General features: G+C 37.6%; 1 protein-coding gene across 1 annotated transcript; it reads left to right on the plus strand.

The window, feature by feature from the left end:
- Positions 1-9,687: 9,687 nt before the first annotated feature.
- Positions 9,688-18,721, plus strand: LOC135475238 (CBY1-interacting BAR domain-containing protein 1-like). The gene is made up of 10 exons (XM_064755054.1): positions 9,688-9,788; positions 10,189-10,304; positions 11,120-11,244; positions 11,595-11,663; positions 12,086-12,187; positions 12,714-12,719; positions 13,123-13,227; positions 13,995-14,108; positions 15,472-15,657; positions 16,205-18,721. Exons 1-10 carry the CDS (start codon positions 9,757-9,759, stop codon positions 16,340-16,342), a joined length of 993 nt encoding a protein of 330 aa, XP_064611124.1. The 5' UTR covers positions 9,688-9,756; the 3' UTR covers positions 16,343-18,721.
- The last annotated feature ends 2,604 nt before the right edge of the window (positions 18,722-21,325 follow it).

The raw sequence follows: 21,325 nt of genomic DNA on the forward strand, positions 1-21,325 counted from the left end.
TGCCGTCCTGTAATTCACATAGTTTAACATGCGTGCACGTGTTGGACATGCAATAATACGAGCCAATAGCAGATTGCCTTATGCGTGATTTGACGACTTCCTGTCAGGTTGTCGCACACGATACTCTCATCAGGATCGATCTCCTCCAGATTGTCAATCTGTTGATCTAGCTGTCCGGAGCGAAGCTTTTGTCAGCTGTGCCTCCGGGCGTGTGCGTTCTTTGACAGGCCCACTGGCCATTTAGCTGAATGCATAATCCATATATATCACTGTGCGAGTCAACCTGTTGATGTATACGCGCAGTGCACGGCCAGAAAGAGAATCGATCTTCAGAGATCGCTGCAGATGAACACACTCTACCGGGCGCTGGGCAGCAAAGGACAGGCTTAAAATATCACTTATGTGCAATGTGAATAAACATTGGCCCCAACACGCCTTGGCCATAGAGAGCACGCGCTGTATAATGCAAACATCTTTTACCAGGCTCTTTGTTTTGTCGATTTAATTATATTCTTGCATTTCAAACGAACGGCACAAATTTATTGTTATTAACGTCTAGGCTTATGATTAGATGACCTATGTAATTAACGCCTCATGCAAATGACTGGAAATACTTCGATATATTACACAGGTAATGCCTCTGCTATATTTGCAAGTCTGATAAACTTTGCCCCTTCCATGCATATCCTTATTCCACAAAACTAATATTTGCAGATATCACACGCACGTGCATGCACAGTATTATATTATTAATGTTCAAGAGACTTTCATGTGAACAGATCGACTTTAAGAATGAAATGACATGTGGGCGCATTTAAAGATTTATATGGTGGCTGATAGTAGCGCTCCGTCCGCAGAGGGTGCGGTTTTAATATAACCGCGACCTTCGTGCCCACGAAGAAGGTGTGCGAAGGTTGCGGAAGACGCAGGTCCTCGCCCTTCGAGTGTTCCGCGCATGAAGGTCGCAGAGTATTAATGCTATTTGTTAAAACTCCACAATACCGCGTGTTCCGAATTTAGGTCCCAATGTTAAGTTTGTCGTCCTTAAATGACTGAAAAATTGTGAAGTACGATGTAAAACCCAAGTATACTTGCAAGGAGGTTGGAGATTTCCCCGTTGTCGTGGTTCCTATATGATGGCAATAAGCTAGCGATGACCTTCACGCGGTTTGTCACTGTAAGTTGACACAGGTCGATGGTCTACACATTGCAACGATGTTTCCTTACCCATAAAACCGATCGTCATCATGCATAAAATGAAAAATTGAGTATAACAAAATAAATACATAAATATTTTCATTCAGCTTGACCAAGTTGACAAATCGAACCGATGTGTGGACACAGCTTTATCAATTGAGGATACTATTGAAACTTGGCGTAATCCCGATTCTATATTAATTAGAATTGAAAAAAGGTGACGATTATGGTTTAATTGTATATTCTAAGTAAACATTTAGTGAATTAGTGATTACTGATTTTCAACCCAAGCCACGTATTGTACATTTAGATTCGTGAGTCCCAGTCGGTTTAATAAAGCTGATAGGAATTTGACGAAGTTACCAACACATCGGCCCGTTAAGCAAGATAAATTGCAAACGTATTCTATAATGTCACACAATATGTGTGTCCGCAAACCGCCTATGGACCGGTTGAAAATGGTCAACAGATAAAATTTAATCAAATAATAATAGCCATTGTGATTTCATTGGTTAATATCCTGAGTGCGCGAAGTCGTTTCTAATGGCGATCAACACGTGTCACCTTGGTAACAGGTGAGAATCCGCATTGAAAAGGCTGCGCCAGATGTAAATGTGGGTATACACGACTCCTGATTTATCTTACAGGGACAACGCATGCGACCATTGTACACCAGGACTTTCCTTTAAATAATTTTACATATTTCTAAATACGGAATGTGTAGGCATTAGGAGATATAAGTTGGCTGTTGGCTGCTTCGAATGAATGAATGAATGAATTCTTGGGGTTGTACGTCGTACTTAACGATTTTTCAGTCATATGATAATGAGTATCCATTAGGAGTGTGCACATTTACTGTATCTTCTTGTGGCAGAGTTAGTCCATGCTGTCAAAGTGCTGCCCCCACTGAAGTTTCATGCTCAAGATACCAAACATGACAACCTACCCAGTCACATTATACTGACTCCGTGGTAACCAGTCACGTTTCCTTGTTCTAACCTCTAAGTTCTGATTTTTTAAAGTCTTTGGTATGACCCGACTCGGATTTGATGCCAGGGTTTCCCGACTTCGAGTCGCTGCATGAATGAGGAGGATGTTAAACATTCTATAAACCTGTAACCACATAATATATGACTGCGTATTTATATGCACAAAACATAAACGTAAGTCAACGCGAGTATCTTATCACCGCTTTGCGTATTGATTATGAATACCTGTGTACGTATATAGGCCTATATATTTTCACAAGATTATACGAAAAAAGTAATCCAGATATCGACCTGGAGGGACGCTACATGCATGGATAGGTTAGCAAAAACGGTTGATAGATCTGTGCTCATAAACCTTTTTGCGGTTGAGGTTAGGTAGTGACAATTGCTAAATCAAAAACCTCCAGAACCAAGGCGGACATTCAGCTAAAAGCTTTTCCATTTTGCAAGCTATATATTATGATACACACATCTGCATTATACGTTTTGTCTTATATCCGGTATACTTGTGATATTCACCAACAAAAGTAAAATTTTTACGTGTAGCCTGTATAGGATACGAATGCAAATTGTCATATTTTTCTTTCGAAAATTTATGCCTTCAATGTGACACGTTTTTGATAGCTGTCAACATTGATAGGTCCTCCGTCCTGATACGTGTAATCTCATAAAATAATATGTATTAGTTTTATTGTCTTCATGACGTGGATTTTGGTATAGCGAGTGAAATTTATGCACGTTTTTGTCATATGTCATGTTCCTTTTTTTACATTGAAGTGACATAAATTTCTGATAGCGTTACCACGCGACAAAGCTTTTTTCCTGTACGTATATGGCAGACATTTATAAATCTGATCGTAGATGGGGTACTAAAATGGCAACACGCTTTTGTAAATGCCGCGGTTGATATATATCGTTCTGACATAAACATATAATGACTTGGCGTTATACGTGGAATAATTTAAATCAGGCTGTTAAATTAGAACAGATTTGAGGCACCTAAAAGTACACCGAGGTGTAAATTTATGCAGCGTGAAATTTTGATGTTTACCTGAAAATTAATTGGTGACTTTCAAAAGAAAGCTGAGGATATAAATGGCAAAAGACAGGCAAATGGACGTGTGTAGCTGGCAGAGCGAGCTAACGAGTTATTGTTAAAGACCACTGGCTGTATGCACTTTGCTATTTCGTCGTACACCTAGAGTTTCGTTGAAAGGCAACGTATTATCATTTAGCCTACCTGGGTTGATTTTTATCCCTCCACTTTGAGGGGGACATATCTGGGGTCAAGATGTCGACTTTCAAGCTCTCATTGTATGGAGATTTTTGTAAACACAAAAGTTGGGTCCTGAAAGTTTCCAACTTGACCAAACTTTGGTCAAGGATTTGGAAATTATTGACGAATATAGCTGGTACTTTTGCTATTTTTTTTATACACAATGATTTATATTCAAACTGTGTATAGGGCCATCTGGATAGGGGTCTTCATTTTGATGGGTCATGTTATCAAAATGATGCCTTTGCCCAATCACTTCCGAGTTTTTCTCAAAATGGCGTGATACTGGGTGAGAGTTGTACACACTGACTGATGCGCTATACCTGTGATCTGCTTGAACAGTGTTGATGGCATGTTTGTTAGCTTTAGTTTCTTACGAGTTTAACTTGGACAGATTTCACCCCACAACGAGCACCATTTCATTATAGGGGCAACAGACCATACCCCTTCCAGCGCATACACAGCTCTCAACAACATTCGCTTTACATCACAGCCACCACAGGTTAATTTTGTATTGAAATCTTGAACAACGCGAACTCATGTCAGAAAATACAAAAACTGTGTCTCAACGATTGTTTCTAAACAAATCTTTTTACGGATGGATTCTCTGTATCTACAGTATGCACAACATTATTCTAACCCATACTTTAAATCATTCTTTTGACCATTGGTGATTCAATAGTTCCGTGTGAGGACACCGGCGTTAAATCGTCGCACAGTCTCGAAAGGTGAGAGAGCGGCGAGAGCTGAGCGGCACATGCGCTATAAGGAGTATGTGTAGAGACCTTTTAACACACTCAAGCTGTACACCGCTGCTCAGAGCCAAAGATGGCCGCCCGCATCGTCCACAATTAATGACACGTTCTGTCACCTGTATGTCAATAGACGTAAACATGAAATGTAATTCTAGGGGTTTACAAACTTGGCTTCATCTTTTTAACATCCTTTATAGTTCTCCATGCGCGCGAAGGTTCCTCTTTTAATAAGCAACTGATATACTCTTTGTTTTCTTTCTAAAGGCTAACTTCAATTTCTATTACATGTATGTAGATTAAGCTAAACATGACAAAGTATTTATATGGGTTTACTATCTTGAATCCTGAATCTTATAACTTCCTGCATAGTTCCCCACACATAGAGGCCTTTCCTTTAAGTTATTAATATAATCTTTTTTTCGTAAATGATGTAGGCCTAATGTCACGATCAAGGCCTTACAAAACTTACAGTGGGAAACTGGTGTACAGTGGGCCTCTGTAAAATAGGGTTATTTATGGCTATTTATTTATGAATGTTAAACATTTGAAATTCCGTGCGTGTATGGTGGTGTGTCATGCATAATTTGATTCTGTTATTTATCCAAATTGTTATCCTAAGACTATCTGTTATTGACCTAAAGAAAACACTCCTGGGCTTAGACAGCTGTCATTGGTCACGTTACCGATAACCCCTTGAGGACGGGTGAGAAGGGGTCGTAGATAGGGTGGTGTGACACACCTGATGATCGTCCCACGGCCAGTTTTGTCACAATTCGTAACTCCTCGGCAATCTCCGCCAGTCATCGAGTAGTCTCGTTTGATCGAATATGTTTATATGTATGCTTAGGATTTTACGTCGTACATGTACTTAATAATTTTTCAGCCAGATGACGGCGATGAGTCATCAGGTGTGTGTGTATACATGTATATACTGTGTCTTTTTGTGGCAAGGCGAGTCCATGTCGCCAAATTGCTGCCGTCACTGAAATAAGCTATCATGCCTAAAATATTAGGCATGACACCTTACCCAGTCACATTATATCCGACGTAAATTTGATCTTTCTGAACATTAGGCCACCGAAGAGGTCACCATTCGCTCGAAGCATATGACCTTTGAGTTCCAAGTGTGTCTTACGTTATACAGACGATTTCTCAAAGTAAAAACAGCTTTAAACAAAATGATTTGGATCCGTATTTATTAAGTAGCTTAATACTTAAATCATAAATTGTAAGTCCTTAAAAAGCGAAAGTTAACACAAAAAAGAACTCAAATTGTGGTTGATACATTGTACTGCAGCAAAGAATCAGTGTACAAATTTTAAACTTTCTAAAGCAAAACATTTTAATTTTAGTTGTGTTTGAATATTTGACATGTCTGTAGACGTTTGATAAATACCGGTACGGAGTAAAACACCAATCAAATGAAATAAATAAATATAAGAGGATATATATGTGTGTATATTGTAATGCGTGGAATAAGCTGTGTCATTTGGCAAATCCAAATCGTGGTCATGTTTCAGATGTCTAGATACTGGTCTATTCTCCCAGGCAATGTTTTCATGATGTGGAATTGAATTTTATTTCTGTTTTCGCAGCTGTTGTTGCCCACCCTAGCGACACTTCAAAGTATATCGTTATTCATAAAGTAAACATCTGTGTTGAATTCAATATTTGTTCCCCGGTATTTATACATGTTTTTCACAATGGCCAGTGTATGGATCAAAAAATGTCTGTTTTGACAAATATTGCATGACTGTTGGATCCTAACGGATGTAGAGCGTACAAGTCAGAACACCTTAAAAGATCAAACCTGTGTCCAAGCCAAGCATATGTCGTTGTAACACGATTTCCAAAAATTTTCGTTGCATCGTTAAATGTGATTGTAGCACATCATTTTGGGTAAATCTAGACGGGTCACATCTAATAAATCGCAGTTAAGAATTGAAAACATCAGATGAAAGGGCGTAAAAAGTTATTCTCAAATATAGTCTTAATACTTTGTTCGATTTTTTCTTTCAGGAGAAAGGGGTATTTGAAATATTTTTGTATGATAGGTATTTGGGACCACATTTTAATTGATATATATCGTCTTTTCTTTATAATGCTTTAAATAGGGATGTGATCCACGTCTAATAAATTTATTTCTATGTAAACTTGTTTTTTTTATGTCCAGATTCTAGCACAAATATGTAAATTATGCATGCGTTATATCTTCATTTAGAACATTATTATGCAGAGACAGTATATACCAGGACTCGATCCCAAATACCCACCACATAAGAATTATTTTCAAATGTCTTTTTCTCACTAAAGAAAATTCGAGCAAAAAATATTTGAGACCATATAAGACATTTGACTAACTTTGCAAACTCTTTCATCTGAACTTGTAATTTTTATGTTTTCTCCACTTTTAACATCACTGCATGTTTCCTTAACAAATCTTGCTTAAGGCATGGTGCTAAGACCATACAAGTTGCTACTGTCTTAGCATTTATATATGAACATATAATAGGGCACTAACTGAGATAAACTGACAAGATGCTAGATATCGTCGGTTATGTTGACCATTTTCCAACCGTCATTCTGTTTTCAGTGCTCTGATTGTACTCTCAACGCTGCAAGTTATATATACTCAGACAAGAGCACTCTAATCTAGAACACCAGTTCAGAGCACTTATATATAATCTTTTCAGGCGTTTTTACATATGAGCTCTTCCTTCAACGTTCATGCTGATTTCGTGTTGTACAAAATGTAGTGTCATTGGGACCACTTAAATCCACATAAAGTGTAAGTAATATGTACACAAATATATGCTTGCTGAAAGGCGTAACATTTGCACGTTATCTTATACGTAGAAAAATCAGTACATCATTGAAATGGGATGCATTCTCTAACACCTGTTGCTTGTTACAAGATGGTGTATGCCGTTATATACTGACACGCAGGTGTAAAATAATTTTGAAGAAGATTTTTCACGGACATGATGAAGTGAACATTTATCGACACGGTGTTAATTGCCTCGTAAATAGACCTGCTTATCAAAAGAAATGGCGCCTTGCTAAAATGTTTTACTTGTGGTAATAAAGACCGAAAGGAAATTGCATATAAATAACTCCATTACTTACCTGCACGTTGAGTCCAGATTAGAAATAAGTAATATTATACTTTGCAACTGAGGCAAATGACATTCTGTGTCCAATATCAGAGTACTTAAGTTAAGTCTTGATGTAAAACTGTTCAATATGCCATAAATATACACGCCTGTTTCATACCCAGCATATGATGTGTCCGGCGATGAACGACCCAGTGCCCCAACAAAACCATGTAATGGCTCTAACATATTCCAATCCATTAAACGCTGAATGAATTGTATGTAGCCCTGTATGTACCAGTATGTATAACTGGTAAGCTAAATGGTCTTGGGGTAAAATTGTACAGATAGGTATTACATTGAATAGATATTATATTCGCTAAGTGTCTGTTATACATCGCCAGCTCTGTCGGGTTTTGTCCCAGCATAATACTGACCGCCGCCATACAAGTTAAATATTCTTTGGTCTGGCGTAAAACACCGATCAAATAAATGAATAAATATAATTCGTCGCCTGATCAGTCAATCAATTTGTGTATATTGATAGAAATTTTATGTTGTATATAATTCATGATATCTCATATGCACCGTTTGCTTCTTTGCTTGGTGAAGGAAAAACAAAAAAATAAAAAATCAAGACGTAAGCCCACAGTTGGTTCAGCGAAATTTTGATGCGTTTTATATTAATGTATATCTTTAATTATGAGCTCAGGCAGACGCCATGTTCTTAATATAATATTCCGTGAACAATATAATGAACAAATTTATCTTAAACGACGTTAACTTTGCCCTTTAAAATCAGTGTGTATATATTTTTATGGTAAACAAATGATGTATGACATGAGCTACTGCAAGCTGTGGGGATTAAGCTCAGCTTAACCTGAGTTAATGGCACTTCCTGTGTAATAGATGTGTTAAAGCATCTTCTACGAAATCTGTGTGAAAATCATATATTTAAATGACTTTTTCACTTCCTATGCTTAATTTAGAATAATTATAATTAAACTGATGGTATCATGATGCGTGCTCAGTGTTGCCATATTGTTCCTTTTTGAGGGGTATTTTACTAAGAAAAGCTCTGCAAACGTGAAAGGGCAAAATACACAGTGATTTGATTGTGAAGATATTTCTTTCAAGAGCTAAATGTAAAAGGCGAAAAAAGTCTTTGTAGCGTCATCAGTGCTTATTGTCAACGATGGAGTTAACAGAACGCTTTAGGCAAATAAAGTATTTCTTGCTAGTTCACTTACAGGAATTGTTGCCATAAACAATATTTCAGTCACATCACAACTGTGTCTCCTTGTAGCAAAACCATTGTGGTTACAATACTGGATTTATTCATGGTGCTGCCTCACTGGGATGCCTTGTCGATTACACCATGTGCCCTATACACAGATGTAGAGTATAGGCCATAACCTAACAGAACCCAGCAGTCGCTTCCAGTTGGGTTTGTCACCGACAGCTCTGGCGAGAAGCGTCTTAATGCCAAACTGAAGAATTTATAACTTTATATTTGTGCAATGGCGTCAACTTTTATGAATGATTATGAAAGGATGATACCGAGGTTCCCATTTGTTATAGTCGAGCCGAATTGTGGACGTGAAACCCGCCATCGGAAAAGCACGGTGTTTACTGGGCGCTTGACGTCCCCATTGCGTGAACATGCACTGTATAATCGATAGGCCTGTACAGATTACATTACATTATGTGAATAACAAACACGAAAAATATATTTACATTATTATAGTTTTACAAAAATATGCGACCCGTCACATGTTCTGTTATAATGAATATCCCTGTCCACTTGGCAAGAATAGCGACAGCCATTGACTGAAGTCAAACCAATACGCCTAAAAGAAAATCGCAGAAAATTACTCACTGGCCATTCTTGAATTCTCGTACCTCGCTCTGTCTGCGAAATCAAGTTATCAGATTACGTAAAACATAAACATAAATACTTTACTGATACCCTTCGGAGCCTCATGCGTCTATGATTCTTCAATAGAGAGGTCACGGGTTCGAATTCATCTACAGGTGTTTCTGCTGCCGCTTTAAAGAGTTTGACAGGTACCAGGCGAAATTAAGGCAGTGGTTTTCACTGGACATCCGGCTTTCACCACCCATGCATATGTGAAAAAATCTTGGTTACGGCGTTGAACACAAAACACACAAATATTGATACCGTGTTTTATAGATTTGGTGTAACGTAGATCAGGCTTTAAGATTTTTTATTGTTTATTTATTTTTTGTCTGTTTATGTTTACCAAAATAGTTATATGGTGAGAAAAAGATCGATGGGAAACAGTGGTTGGACTAAAGGGGGATAACTCTTCCCATTGGCTCGAGGAACTCTTCTGTGATGAAGGTAAAAAAAGTTTGAACCGGGAGACAAACTGACGTTTGGAGGAAACTTGTGATAAACACATTAACTAAATATAACAACTACGATGAATAGAAGCGGTGCAGAAATCAGAGCTAGGTATTGTATCTAATGTATTGTTGTGTGGCGTGGTTGTTTTGAGCGAGGTTTAGTTGGGAACGTTCAGTTTAGAAGTTTCAAGAGGGTAGTTTTAGGCGTGTGTAAGACACGATTTTTGATCTGCCTTGACATGTTTGATGTTCACGACATCGAACTGTCAAATATGTCAAAGGAATGCTGAATAAAGAAACTTTAAGTATCGCTAAAATTGGTTTTCTTTGCATCTTTGTTGCTATTTAAATATGTTTTTTTTACTATCTCGAAGTACTCTTTATTGGAGTGGTAGTGAAAAGTTGTAGGCCTGCATTTGGGTGCCTACTACTAGGGGCCTACAAATGTATTTGTCATGGTGAAAGTAATTGGTTGTGATTTAACGTTTATTACTACTTTTTCTTTTCAGTGAGGCTCAGTCTAAGTTTATTCAAGATCGAATCACTACGGTAGAAAGAGATTTTGGTCAGCTTTGTGACACTTTCTCATCATACACAAGAAAATCTGCACGACTAAGGGATAAAGGTGAGTTTATTGTCTATAAGTAACATAATCAAAGACCATTAGTCCTTGATCATTAAAGCAGTTTGTTGGAATTCAATTTAATTCACTGATTTTACGATAACAATATCTGGAAAACTCCATGGGTTGCCTTCTATCTGTTCCTGGTTACCTCCACCCATGAATAAGGTGTTTGTCATATTAGCCCCAAAATACTCCAACATGCTTTGTTATGCTGGTCTAGCATCACTGTAGCCTGGATGCTAATAGCATTAATTTTGCCTGTGTTATTGAAAAGTGCAAATGAAAATACCAACATGAATACCTGCTTTCTACATCCCCTGCTGTAACAGATCTATGCTAAAGCGAGTAAGGACGTACATGTACTGAAAGCAAACCTTTAGGCTGGTGTCTTATGTGCACGAGATTTGTTTGAAAACAAAGACAATCGGCCTAGACCTCAGTTGAGTACAAAATTAACACTGTTAGTGTCAAGACTCCAAAGCTGTTAGGCAAGTATAAAAAATGGAGTTGCAGTCTTTCAAGCTACTGTTATATAAGTGGAATATTCTTGCATATGGCATAAAACACCAATGAAATAAATATTTATTTATTTATTTATTTGAATGTTGTTTAATGCCATGCTAAAGAATTTTTGAATTATTTCTTGGTGGCCAGTGTTTAGGGTGGACTAAGGTTGATCAGCTGCTTGAAGTAAACCACCAGCACTTTGCCAGCTCAGTAGAATGTCAAGTACACAAATTTACTGGCCATTTTCCTGACTTTTCCAGACGAAAGAAACAATGTACAGTGCACTTTAGTATTTATATTTTCAATAGGTGATTTACTTGCCAAAGAGTTAATAGCTCATGTTGAGAAAGAAACGCTGAACCCCAGTACAAAGAAAGGCGTCACAGATTTTGCAGCCGTACTGGCTTCTGTACAGGATTATCGACAAGCTCAGGTGAAGTACTGATAGTTTATACCCAAAAAGAATATGTCATTATGTGTGTAGATTTGTGTAAATAGACCAGAAAGGGACATTTTTGAAGTTTGCATTGGTTGTTTTACTGAATTGTTGAAATATTCAACAACATCACCAAATTATCAACAACATTATTTAATATTGTCTGAATATTCACTGGTGTCACTGTGGCATGTTACTGTGCTGTCAATGCAGATGTCTTAATTTTACATGTGGTTCTGAGTCTAGATGATCAGTGCACTGTGCTGTTAAATACTGAACTATACAAAAACTGCTCTTTTAACTATTCAGCTATTTATCACAGTCACTTTTCATTTGATGTAATACAGGTGGCCAGACTCGAGGCCAAGGTAGTTGCACCTATGAGCTCATATGGACTGATATGTAAACAGGCTAAGGTAAGAGCGAAGTATTTTTTTTTGTCTACAGTAAATATTCAACCTTTTCAACCACTAAGCCCTTTTTTATGTGGAATTTATGCATACAATTATTATGTAAGTGATGTTAAAGATGCTTCATAAAACTGTGCAAATTATTTCTCAACACCCCATAGTTCTCTCAGAATACTCCAAAATATTGGTTGCAGAGGCAGTTAAAAAGGTTGAAGAATTAGGGTTTATGTGGATTTCTTCGGTCTTTGTGTTTATATGTTACTGCAGGGACAGCAAGATTCCTTATATGGGCAGTCTACAATATCTTTAGTGTTGTAGGGGTAAATGATCATAATCGTTTGTTTATCACATGAATGAACCATCCTGCTCAAAACAGCCATCAGGCTTTAATATTAACCTACTGATAACAACACTCTTTTTTATGACAGGCTGAACTGAAGGCAACATTTGCAGCACAGCAGAGAGAACAGAAATCCAAGCGTCAGTTAGATAAAGTCCGTCAGAATAACCCCAGTGACAGACATCAAATTGTATCCTTTGGCTGAAGAGATAGTTGATTTTGTTTCAAGGATCACAACATTATTAAGCTCTGTTTTGTGTACTGGTGATGTGTTGCTAGTTCTTCCTGATTATAAGGATTTTGGCAACTGAAGTGTTATACAGCTGTACATGATCTGCTGAGAAGAACTTTCTGGTGTGGAGAAAGGCCGAGCAACTGTACATTCCCGGATAAGAAAGTATGGCGTATGAAGTGCTGAGGACTTTGTTATTTAGGAATACACAGCTACAAGGTCTTTCTCCCACTTAAACAGTTGCATTAGTGTCACATGATAAATGATTTCTGTGTTTAGTGGTTCAAGGAAAGTGCACAGATAGCATATGGGTTATGTTTTAGTTCTGATTCTTTATGTTTGGTGACATCACAGGTGTTTAATTATCGAGAATAAACTATACTATGTATTGTAGGCTGTTGTAATTTATTAAGCATAGGCACTTGTGCATGTGTTTCTCTATGTGATGAGAATAACCTGGAATTTCCCTTGACCATCAATTCAGTCCAAGGTATTTGTCATCAAACGAAGCTGTCCAGATCACAAATCACATGGAGTTTGGGTTCTTTTCTTCAACATTATAATTATATTATTAATCTTATGTAATTTGATGTTGATCAGTATAGGTTTTATGAAGTCTTGACTGTACAACTATAATAATGAGATGTCTATTTCATGACCAGCTTGGGGGATTTATATATCAGTAATGTGTAACAATTTTGTTTACAAAACAGTGCAGTAACTAAAAAATTTCATGTTCATAGACTGAATAGATTACAAGAATAATGTACAGTAATCCTCATATAGATAATATGTATAATATGTCATCTTGACTTGCCCATTATATGACTTTTCAGACACTATAATTATTGCTTGATAAATCCCTTCATATACACTTGTATCTCTGTTTGTAGGCAGAAACAGCTTTGCAAAAGGCCAGTGTTGATGCCTCCAGAACCAGCAAGTCTTTAGAACAGCAGATGGATAACTTTGAGAAGAAGAAACTGAAAGACCTTAAGGTAAGTTATTTCTGGAGAATGGTAGACTTGTACAGTTTAGTATGATTAAAGTTTATTGCTGCTAAGACATCTGGGGCGAGGGTTCAAAACCTGCCTTGGACAGGACATTTGTAGATTTCTTCCTCACTAACTGTGTGGGACCTTGGTTACAATAAGTAGTCAGTGACAGTAGTCTGGCTGTTTGCATAGTCTATTGTTTGTTGAAGACCAGTTGTCCAATATGGTGTGCATATCTGTACATCAGATGTGGAAAAGTTTTTCAGTCAATTGCCAGTCGGCCATGTAGTTGATGCAGTGTGACCTGAAATTTGGCTCTATGCGAAGATTGCACTACTCATCATTCTAGCCTGTATCATATTCTTATCGTGTTCTTGATCACAATAAAAATCAGGAAATATATCAATCACGTATTTAAAAGCTCATTCATTGAACTTTAAGAAAATCAATAGAAAAAATAAAGAAAATGCATCCTAATTTCTGATGTGACAAGTGCCAGTTGTAAGTGAGTCAAACTTTAGATCTACTGATCGATGTGTATGCAAGCAGCCTTAAATCGGTGAACCGAGCTGAGCCGGCTCCAAAAGCCGTCCTTTTTCACTCCGGCAAATTTAAACTAGTGTAACTGCAGCTACTGCCTACCAGAATGGTTAGAAAACCAGGGAGTTTTGAGGATGAATGAAATGTTACATATGTGTTCTGAAGAAAACAATCTCACACTCATGCATAAATATTTGTTGTTAATGTCAGTGTCTGTTTTTGCATTTCAGAAAGTGCTGTCAGACTTTGTCAACATAGAATTGCATTTTCATGCTAAGGCATTGGAACTGTACACAAACTGTTTTAAAGGCTTGGCCAGCATTAATGAAGATGAAGATCTTGAGGTATGCTACATTTTACGGTAAATGGCCGCAGGACTCATTGTGTTGGTTGTGGTTGTTGCTGACTCAGCACAAAGAGTCAGAAAGAGCATCGGGGGTGGTCAGGGGATTATACTAACAGCTCAAAAATGTAATAAACAAGTGCATGCTTCATTGAGCAGTTAGTTTATGCTCCTGCCTCCAACAGTTTATGTTTTCCTCAGTTTTAATCACAATGATTTTAGTACATGCACTTTACAAGAGGTTGATTGTTTTATTATCGTTCTTTTGTGATAAATGGAAATTTGGGAGAAAACTCGAAGAAGATTAATCGTAACTACCCAGTACCTTCATACATGTGGAATGTGATGTCAGATATCCGTTTTTAAACTGTAGGGCTCACTGTATTCAGAGCTGTTGCAGAGTTTAGCACACTGCAAATCTATACTTACAAACTAGATCTATCAGCAGATGAGATGAAGATGTCAAATTGCGATCAAAGCAACACCTACACTCGTGGAATACGGGACACGGGAACTGGTGACAGATATTTCTCAGTAAAATTCGTTTTCAGTTAAAATACATTTATTCACATAATAATCGGTTTGTCTGCAGTGTACATTGTGCATGTACATTCCTTGTTCTGCGTGGCCATGCTTTCAATCGGTTCGTCTGCAGTGTACATTGTGCATGTACATTCCTTGTTCTGCGTGGCCATGCTTTCAGTCGGTTCATCTGCAGTGTACATTGTGCATGTACATTCCTTGTTCTGCGTGGCCATGCTTTCAAAGTGTTTGAAATTTAAAGGTTTCGCCCTTCTTAATACTTTCTTCGATTTCATTCATGGGTATATTTAGAGACATACTAGTAGGTATACTAGTCGTTAGACACCTCACTGTCAATAGCTTGACCCCATGTGGCCAGGATTAGTGACCTGAGCTGCTAAATGTCGTGCAGGGTAATGAAATGGGCAAGGGGCAAATCACGCTCTTCTGTCATCTTTCTCCCAGCTCAGATGGTGTGAAAGTAAATGACAGTAACTCACGTTTGAAACTTTAGGTCATTTATCGTACATCCTGCATCCTGTTTACTTTATGTACTAGTACCCTCGGAAATATCTAATACACTGTTCTTTGGTTTGAGACAGTGCATGTTCATATTCAAAAGGGATGAAGGTCGAGTACAGCATTAACCACAATCAGATAAAAAAATAAAATATTAAGGATATAAGCTGCTCTCTTGCAGACAGAAAGAGAGCATTTTGAGTGTACACTTTGTTTTTAAGCTTTAAATCCATAGTCTGTGATTCACTACGAACTACATGGTTTGCAAATTACCATTATGTCACATTCATGGCTGATGGCATCTCTGTGTTGCTATCTTGCAGGAATTTCGCAACTACCTGTACCCTCCTCAATCTGCCTCCAGAATGGGAATGGCCAGAACAGCCTCACAGCGATCTTTGAACTCCTCTGTCCAGTCAGATTTTTATACACAGACTCCTCCCACATCAGCCCGGAGGTTGCCACAACCAAACACGCCCACACGACAACAACAGGTTCACACACATCAGGTAAGAACCAGGGTAAAAGGAAAGTGATAAATATGCCAAGTGAAGAGAAACTTGTAGTTTGTAGTGTTTCAAACTCCTGTATGCTCAAATACCATGCCAGCCTCGATTACCTGTCCCTGCCTTTAGGCATCTAGTACTGAATTCCTTGTCACCCAATCCTCCCACCTTGTACATACACAGTAGTGCATGTATATTAAATGACAAGGTCCATATATTTGCTAGGGTAACAAGGGAATATTTGCCTAAAAATATGGTAGCTTCACTTGGTTAATTTCAGCAGATGTTGAGATAATTTAGGACCTGGAATATGGTTAGAAGTCAACATAACCTTATATAACCAGATTGCTACCTTTCTGTATGCTCACCACAAGCAGACTAGTAGCACACTGCTGTAACACCCATAGGGAACTTGTACTGTAGTACATGTGTGTACAACTGGATATTTCAGCCGGGACGTTTTTACGTTGAACAAACATTTTGCGTGATTCTTTGTAATGGTAGGTGGATTGTGCACTTGTATAAATTTCATCATTTTGTCTGTGTTCAGAATGGTGTTGATGAAGAAGACGATGAAGACGACAGTGAGGAATACAGTGATGAATATGAAGATGAAGAGAGTGAAGATGAAGTAACAGAAACACCGCGGCCTGCTCCCAACACAAGAGTTGTACAAGTGAAGCGGTGAACTGTGGGATCATACATGTGAACTTATTAATTCTGTATGGTTTGGATATAGAACTGTAGGTTATAGTAGAGAATCATTGTTGAACTGTTCTTTTAATGGTTGAACAGTGAATCTTATGTCATATAATTTAGCAGCAAACAGTGAATCTGACTGGTGAAACATTATAGCATGCTGTCAGAAGCACTTCAGCAACTGTTATGTGTCTCTGTAGAGACAATTAGACAGCCATATAGAGATACAAGAATGATACACAATGCATGAATAGGACTTTAACTGTCATATATGTTTTCTGAAGAAAAGTTCCATCGATGAAATGGATTTCTGATTCTGACATTTTCTTGGTTTTAGAAAGCTTGAAAATAGACTGGTAAAAGGCAATTCAGCAACAAAAGTAAGGCTTTATGACCCTAATTTGTCCCTCAAATTTTTAGGACAAAAAGTAACACAGATATTTTCTAAACAGCATTTTTCCACTGTCATCAGTTATTCTTTTATCCAGTTCATTTGATTCAATTGTATAAAGCAGGTACATATGTGCTGGACACAAAAGTCAGTCAGCCAAATGTCCATCCATTAAGGGTAGTGTGTATTGACACAGCTGTTAAACATCACCTGATACTCCAGAGAGTTTTGTCCCTGCTTGTTTAACAGCGTTAACAAGTGTTAATCCTGCCATTTCGTTGGTGCGGGGGTATATTGTAAGAGATCTCCAAACCAGACCAGACAAATAAGTTTATCAAGATATCTGTTATATCTGTTTATGGATTATGCAATGTTCAAATGATCAGTGACCATGCATAATGCAGATATATTGATGATTTTTGTCTGTCAGAGTGATGTAGGTGTATGTCTACTACATTCTATGGTTTTGTAATCACTGGCTCATGTGTCCATATCAGGAAATACATTGTCAAGTTACATCTGCACATAACTGTCATATTTCCCATCACTTCTTCAAAAAATTGTGTTGTCTAAAGGTTACAGCACCATTGGGCAGCATGATTTAAGAGAAAAGTTTTAAAAAACTGAATCTGAATGTTGTGTGAAAGTATGGACACTACCAGGAACAAAAATCATTAAATGTTTATTAGAATGGGTTTTATGAGCGAAGGGGAGATAACCCGCTTCTTTACCCACTTGGCATACATGTGTCTTCTCTAAGCTTCAGCTGGACTACTTTCCCCTTATTTCTCACACTTTTTCACGGGTCTTTCAGTTCTGTGTTGTGTCTTTTGACATTCTCACAACCTTTTCCTGCCTTGTAAGCATCAGTAACTTATGTTTGTACGGACAATTTAAAGAAAGTGTTTCTGCTTACTGGAATTGGTTGGTTACGAATGCATGTACCTTCAGCCTTTACATAGTATGCAAATATATATTAGTTCATGTGCTTCTCACTAGGCTTTTATTTTGCACTTTGATTTGATAGCAGTTTAGCTAGGAGAGAGTGTTATTTATTACATTATTATGTTTTGTGAGGTGGTCGTTTAGTGAGTGAGGGATAAATAAAGTAGCAACACAAGTGCTAGAATTATAGTTGCTACATGTATATCCACTTGTTATGGAAATTTTGATGTAGAATTGCTTGTTTAAATGTAAAAAACAAGCCATTTTGATGTGGAAATGATGAATACCCCTTATTACAAATTACATTATGTTATAATTCAGTACAGTGTGGTCACAAATGTGAAGGCCGCTACCTCAGTTCTTCTACCCCCTAAGTATCGTCAACTTCTGTTGTATCCATCTGTGCATATCATATGTGTCATTGGAGAAAACTTTAAGAATCTATTTTGTTTACACAGAAAGGCTTATTATAGTTGATGTATTTATTCATCGAAACGTGCGAACAGGTATAGTAGAGATCTGCCTTGATGCAATTAACCAACCCATTATAACCCACATCATATGTGAAAACATGATAGGCAGACTTGTCTCTCAGCAACAGCAGCTGGAGTACATTCATACACATATTACTCATGCGATAAAGATTTACGTTCGTCACTGAGAGTAAGAGTAGAAACTTGATTGTTCATAGATCTTTTGTTCAGTTTTATAGTGTTTTGTATAATCAGTTCTAGAAAGGATCCAAAGTTGTTTTGAATATGTTTAATTTTGAATAGGGGTCCTGCGTGGATCAGTTGGTTAGCCGCTAATGCAGTGTAATGACCCAGGAGCCTCTCACCAATGCGGTCGCAGTGAGTTCAAGTCCAGCTCAGGCTGGCTTCCTCTCAGGCTGTACGTGGGAAGGTGTACCAGCATCCTGCGGATGGTCTTGGGTTTTCACCGCGCTCTGCTCAGTTATCTCCCACCATAATACTGGTCGCCCTCGTCTAAGTGAAATATTCTTGAGTATGGCGTAAAACACAAATCAAATAAATAAATAAATAATTTTGATTACATAACAGTGGTAAGCAGAATACTTAATATATAGGTTGTGTAATGTATGCTTTGCCCCGTCCATCAACTTCCCCATCCATGACCATGTCAATATTTATCTCCTTCAGACGCCAGTACACACGTGTGATTCCATGGTCCCGCATGAGTGTCTATCTTACAGAAATCTGATTTATTAGAATCTCAGCATCACTGTATTTGGAAGATATAATCTGGTTTCATCTCCACATCATTCTGTGCAAAATAGTTAACATTTTTACATGTGTGTATGTGGATCCTAGAATCACTGATGATGTTAGGTCTGATAAATGGGACTCCCATTCAGTATCACTGCATGTTTTGATCTGGTACATAGGAATCTGCCCATTTCCCTGTATGTATGAGAGTCCGATTACAGCACAGATATAATGATACATGTACATGTATAGTAGTTACATGTATGTTAAGTTTGATAAGTAAAATTCTACTCCAGTTTACCACAATATATGATGTATACTCTACTTGTTAAGTAAAATACATGCTTTACATTATGATTGCTGGCGTCCTTGTTTTCTACCTGTAGAGTACCTAGGATATTAACTTCTGTGTTAAACGCGACAGGTGTCTTAATAGAAGATGGAATAATTAGTTTCACACGGGCATCTGTAATACATGTATTATCATTTTTATGTCAATTCATTCACCTACTTGTAGGATTGTGCCACTGTGGTGTAGTGGTTAGTGTGCTAGCGCAGCACACTGACTCAGGAGCTGCTCACCAATGCTGTGGGACTACCAAAGTCCATGTGGCTGTGGGACTACCAAAGTCAACATGGCTGTGGGACTAACAAAGTCCATGTGGCTGTGGAACTAACAAGTCCACGTGGCTGTGGGACTACCAAAGTCCATGTGGCTGTGGGACTACCAAAGTCAACATGGCTGTGGAACTAACAAGTCCACGTGGCTGTGGGACTACCAAAGTCCATGTGGCTGTGGAACTAACAAGTTCATGTGGCTAGGTTAAAGGATTATATAAGCCCTCAGCAGTCACACACATTTCAGCATGTTTGGGGCATTTTATCTAAGCCTTTGTGATAGCAAAGACTTTAATGGGCTCAAACATAGTTTCAGACAAAACTACATAAATTAGACTTGGGCTGAATATTTGGCTTTTGTCCAAGTCCGTAATTTTGTAGCATAGACATGAGTGACCATATGCTTTTGTTTATCCCACGAATGACGTGTTCTGCTCATGCACATTGATGCACCATTTGAAACAGCTATCTAGCTTATTTCAAAAGCTGTGGTGCGGCAGAAAATCCTTCAATCTCCTGTGAAGCTGTGATCTGTGTATAGGGTGAACAGAACACAATCACAATCCAGTGGATGGCTAATGGCTTTCTACTAGGTTGGCTGTCAAGAACATCAGACTGGCTGATACATGCACAAATGTATACATTATCTGGATGAAAGAATAAATAAAAAAAAAAAAAACAGAACACTTCTACTTATTAACTATGATTATATTTTATTCCAGCTGTGCATGAAATTCTCGAGCATATCGGGCACTCAGCTATACGTACTCAAAGCAATCTGAAACTGTATAACTGTATCAGAGCACATAACTGAAACCATCAGTATATAACCTTAAATGTTATAGATTCAAAGTACACATTGCAAAGCAATGAGGTAAATAATACCTATGATCAAAAAGATGTTAGAGGAAGAAAAAAAAATTGCTTGCAGATAACAAAAATTACCCAATTCACTGACCAAGTATTCCAACCTTTTCAAAATGTGGTTGAAGTCATGTGCATGTACATATATGAATCCTTAAGACAAATGACTAAAGTAATCGCTACTAAATGATCACAAATAAAGTTTTCCTGCTTACTTTGCAGAATGTTACAATGTTGACACGTACATGTACACATGTACGCAGGAACTGTGGGACAATTGTCATTTGAGCGAAAGTTCAACAATGCATAAACATGAGACACTGAAATGAAACAATAGTTGTAATATTAGGGCTACACTGCATGCATGGGTTAGAGTTAAGTCTAACAAGGAATCTTGAATTAAACTCTCTTCAAATCAAGCTTAAGGACCAGTACATGAATTACATTATTCACAGTCACCACGATAGGGCTGAAATATTGCTGATGTTGCTGATTCCTGAATCACTTATTCCATCACTCATTTCCAAACACAATATTAGGACTATAGAGCAGCCTACACAAATATTACATATATTTTTACCCACAAGCAAACTAACAAGATAAAAACAAATGTTAATGACAAAAAAAGACAGCAGATGTCAATTGTGTAAACAATAAAATTTTACAAAAATATACCAAGCTAAAATCTGCAGTTAAGCACATCATAAATAGCATTAAGAATTAACTTTCTCATTCAAAACTATTTCCTTCATCACCAAGTGTATTAACCAGAAGTATGGAATTTACTGGCTTCACCGGCTTTTTTGTTTTATGTACATGTATTATTAAAAGCCTATATCAAATATGAAGTTACACGCTTCATAAAAGAAACGAAAAAAATATTATCAATTATATGCCACTTACTGTTTTTTTCTCATATGCATTTTAT

Source organism: Liolophura sinensis, chromosome 9 (genome assembly GCF_032854445.1).
Source record: "Liolophura sinensis isolate JHLJ2023 chromosome 9, CUHK_Ljap_v2, whole genome shotgun sequence".
Classification (NCBI taxonomy): Eukaryota; Metazoa; Mollusca; class Polyplacophora; order Chitonida; family Chitonidae; genus Liolophura; species Liolophura sinensis.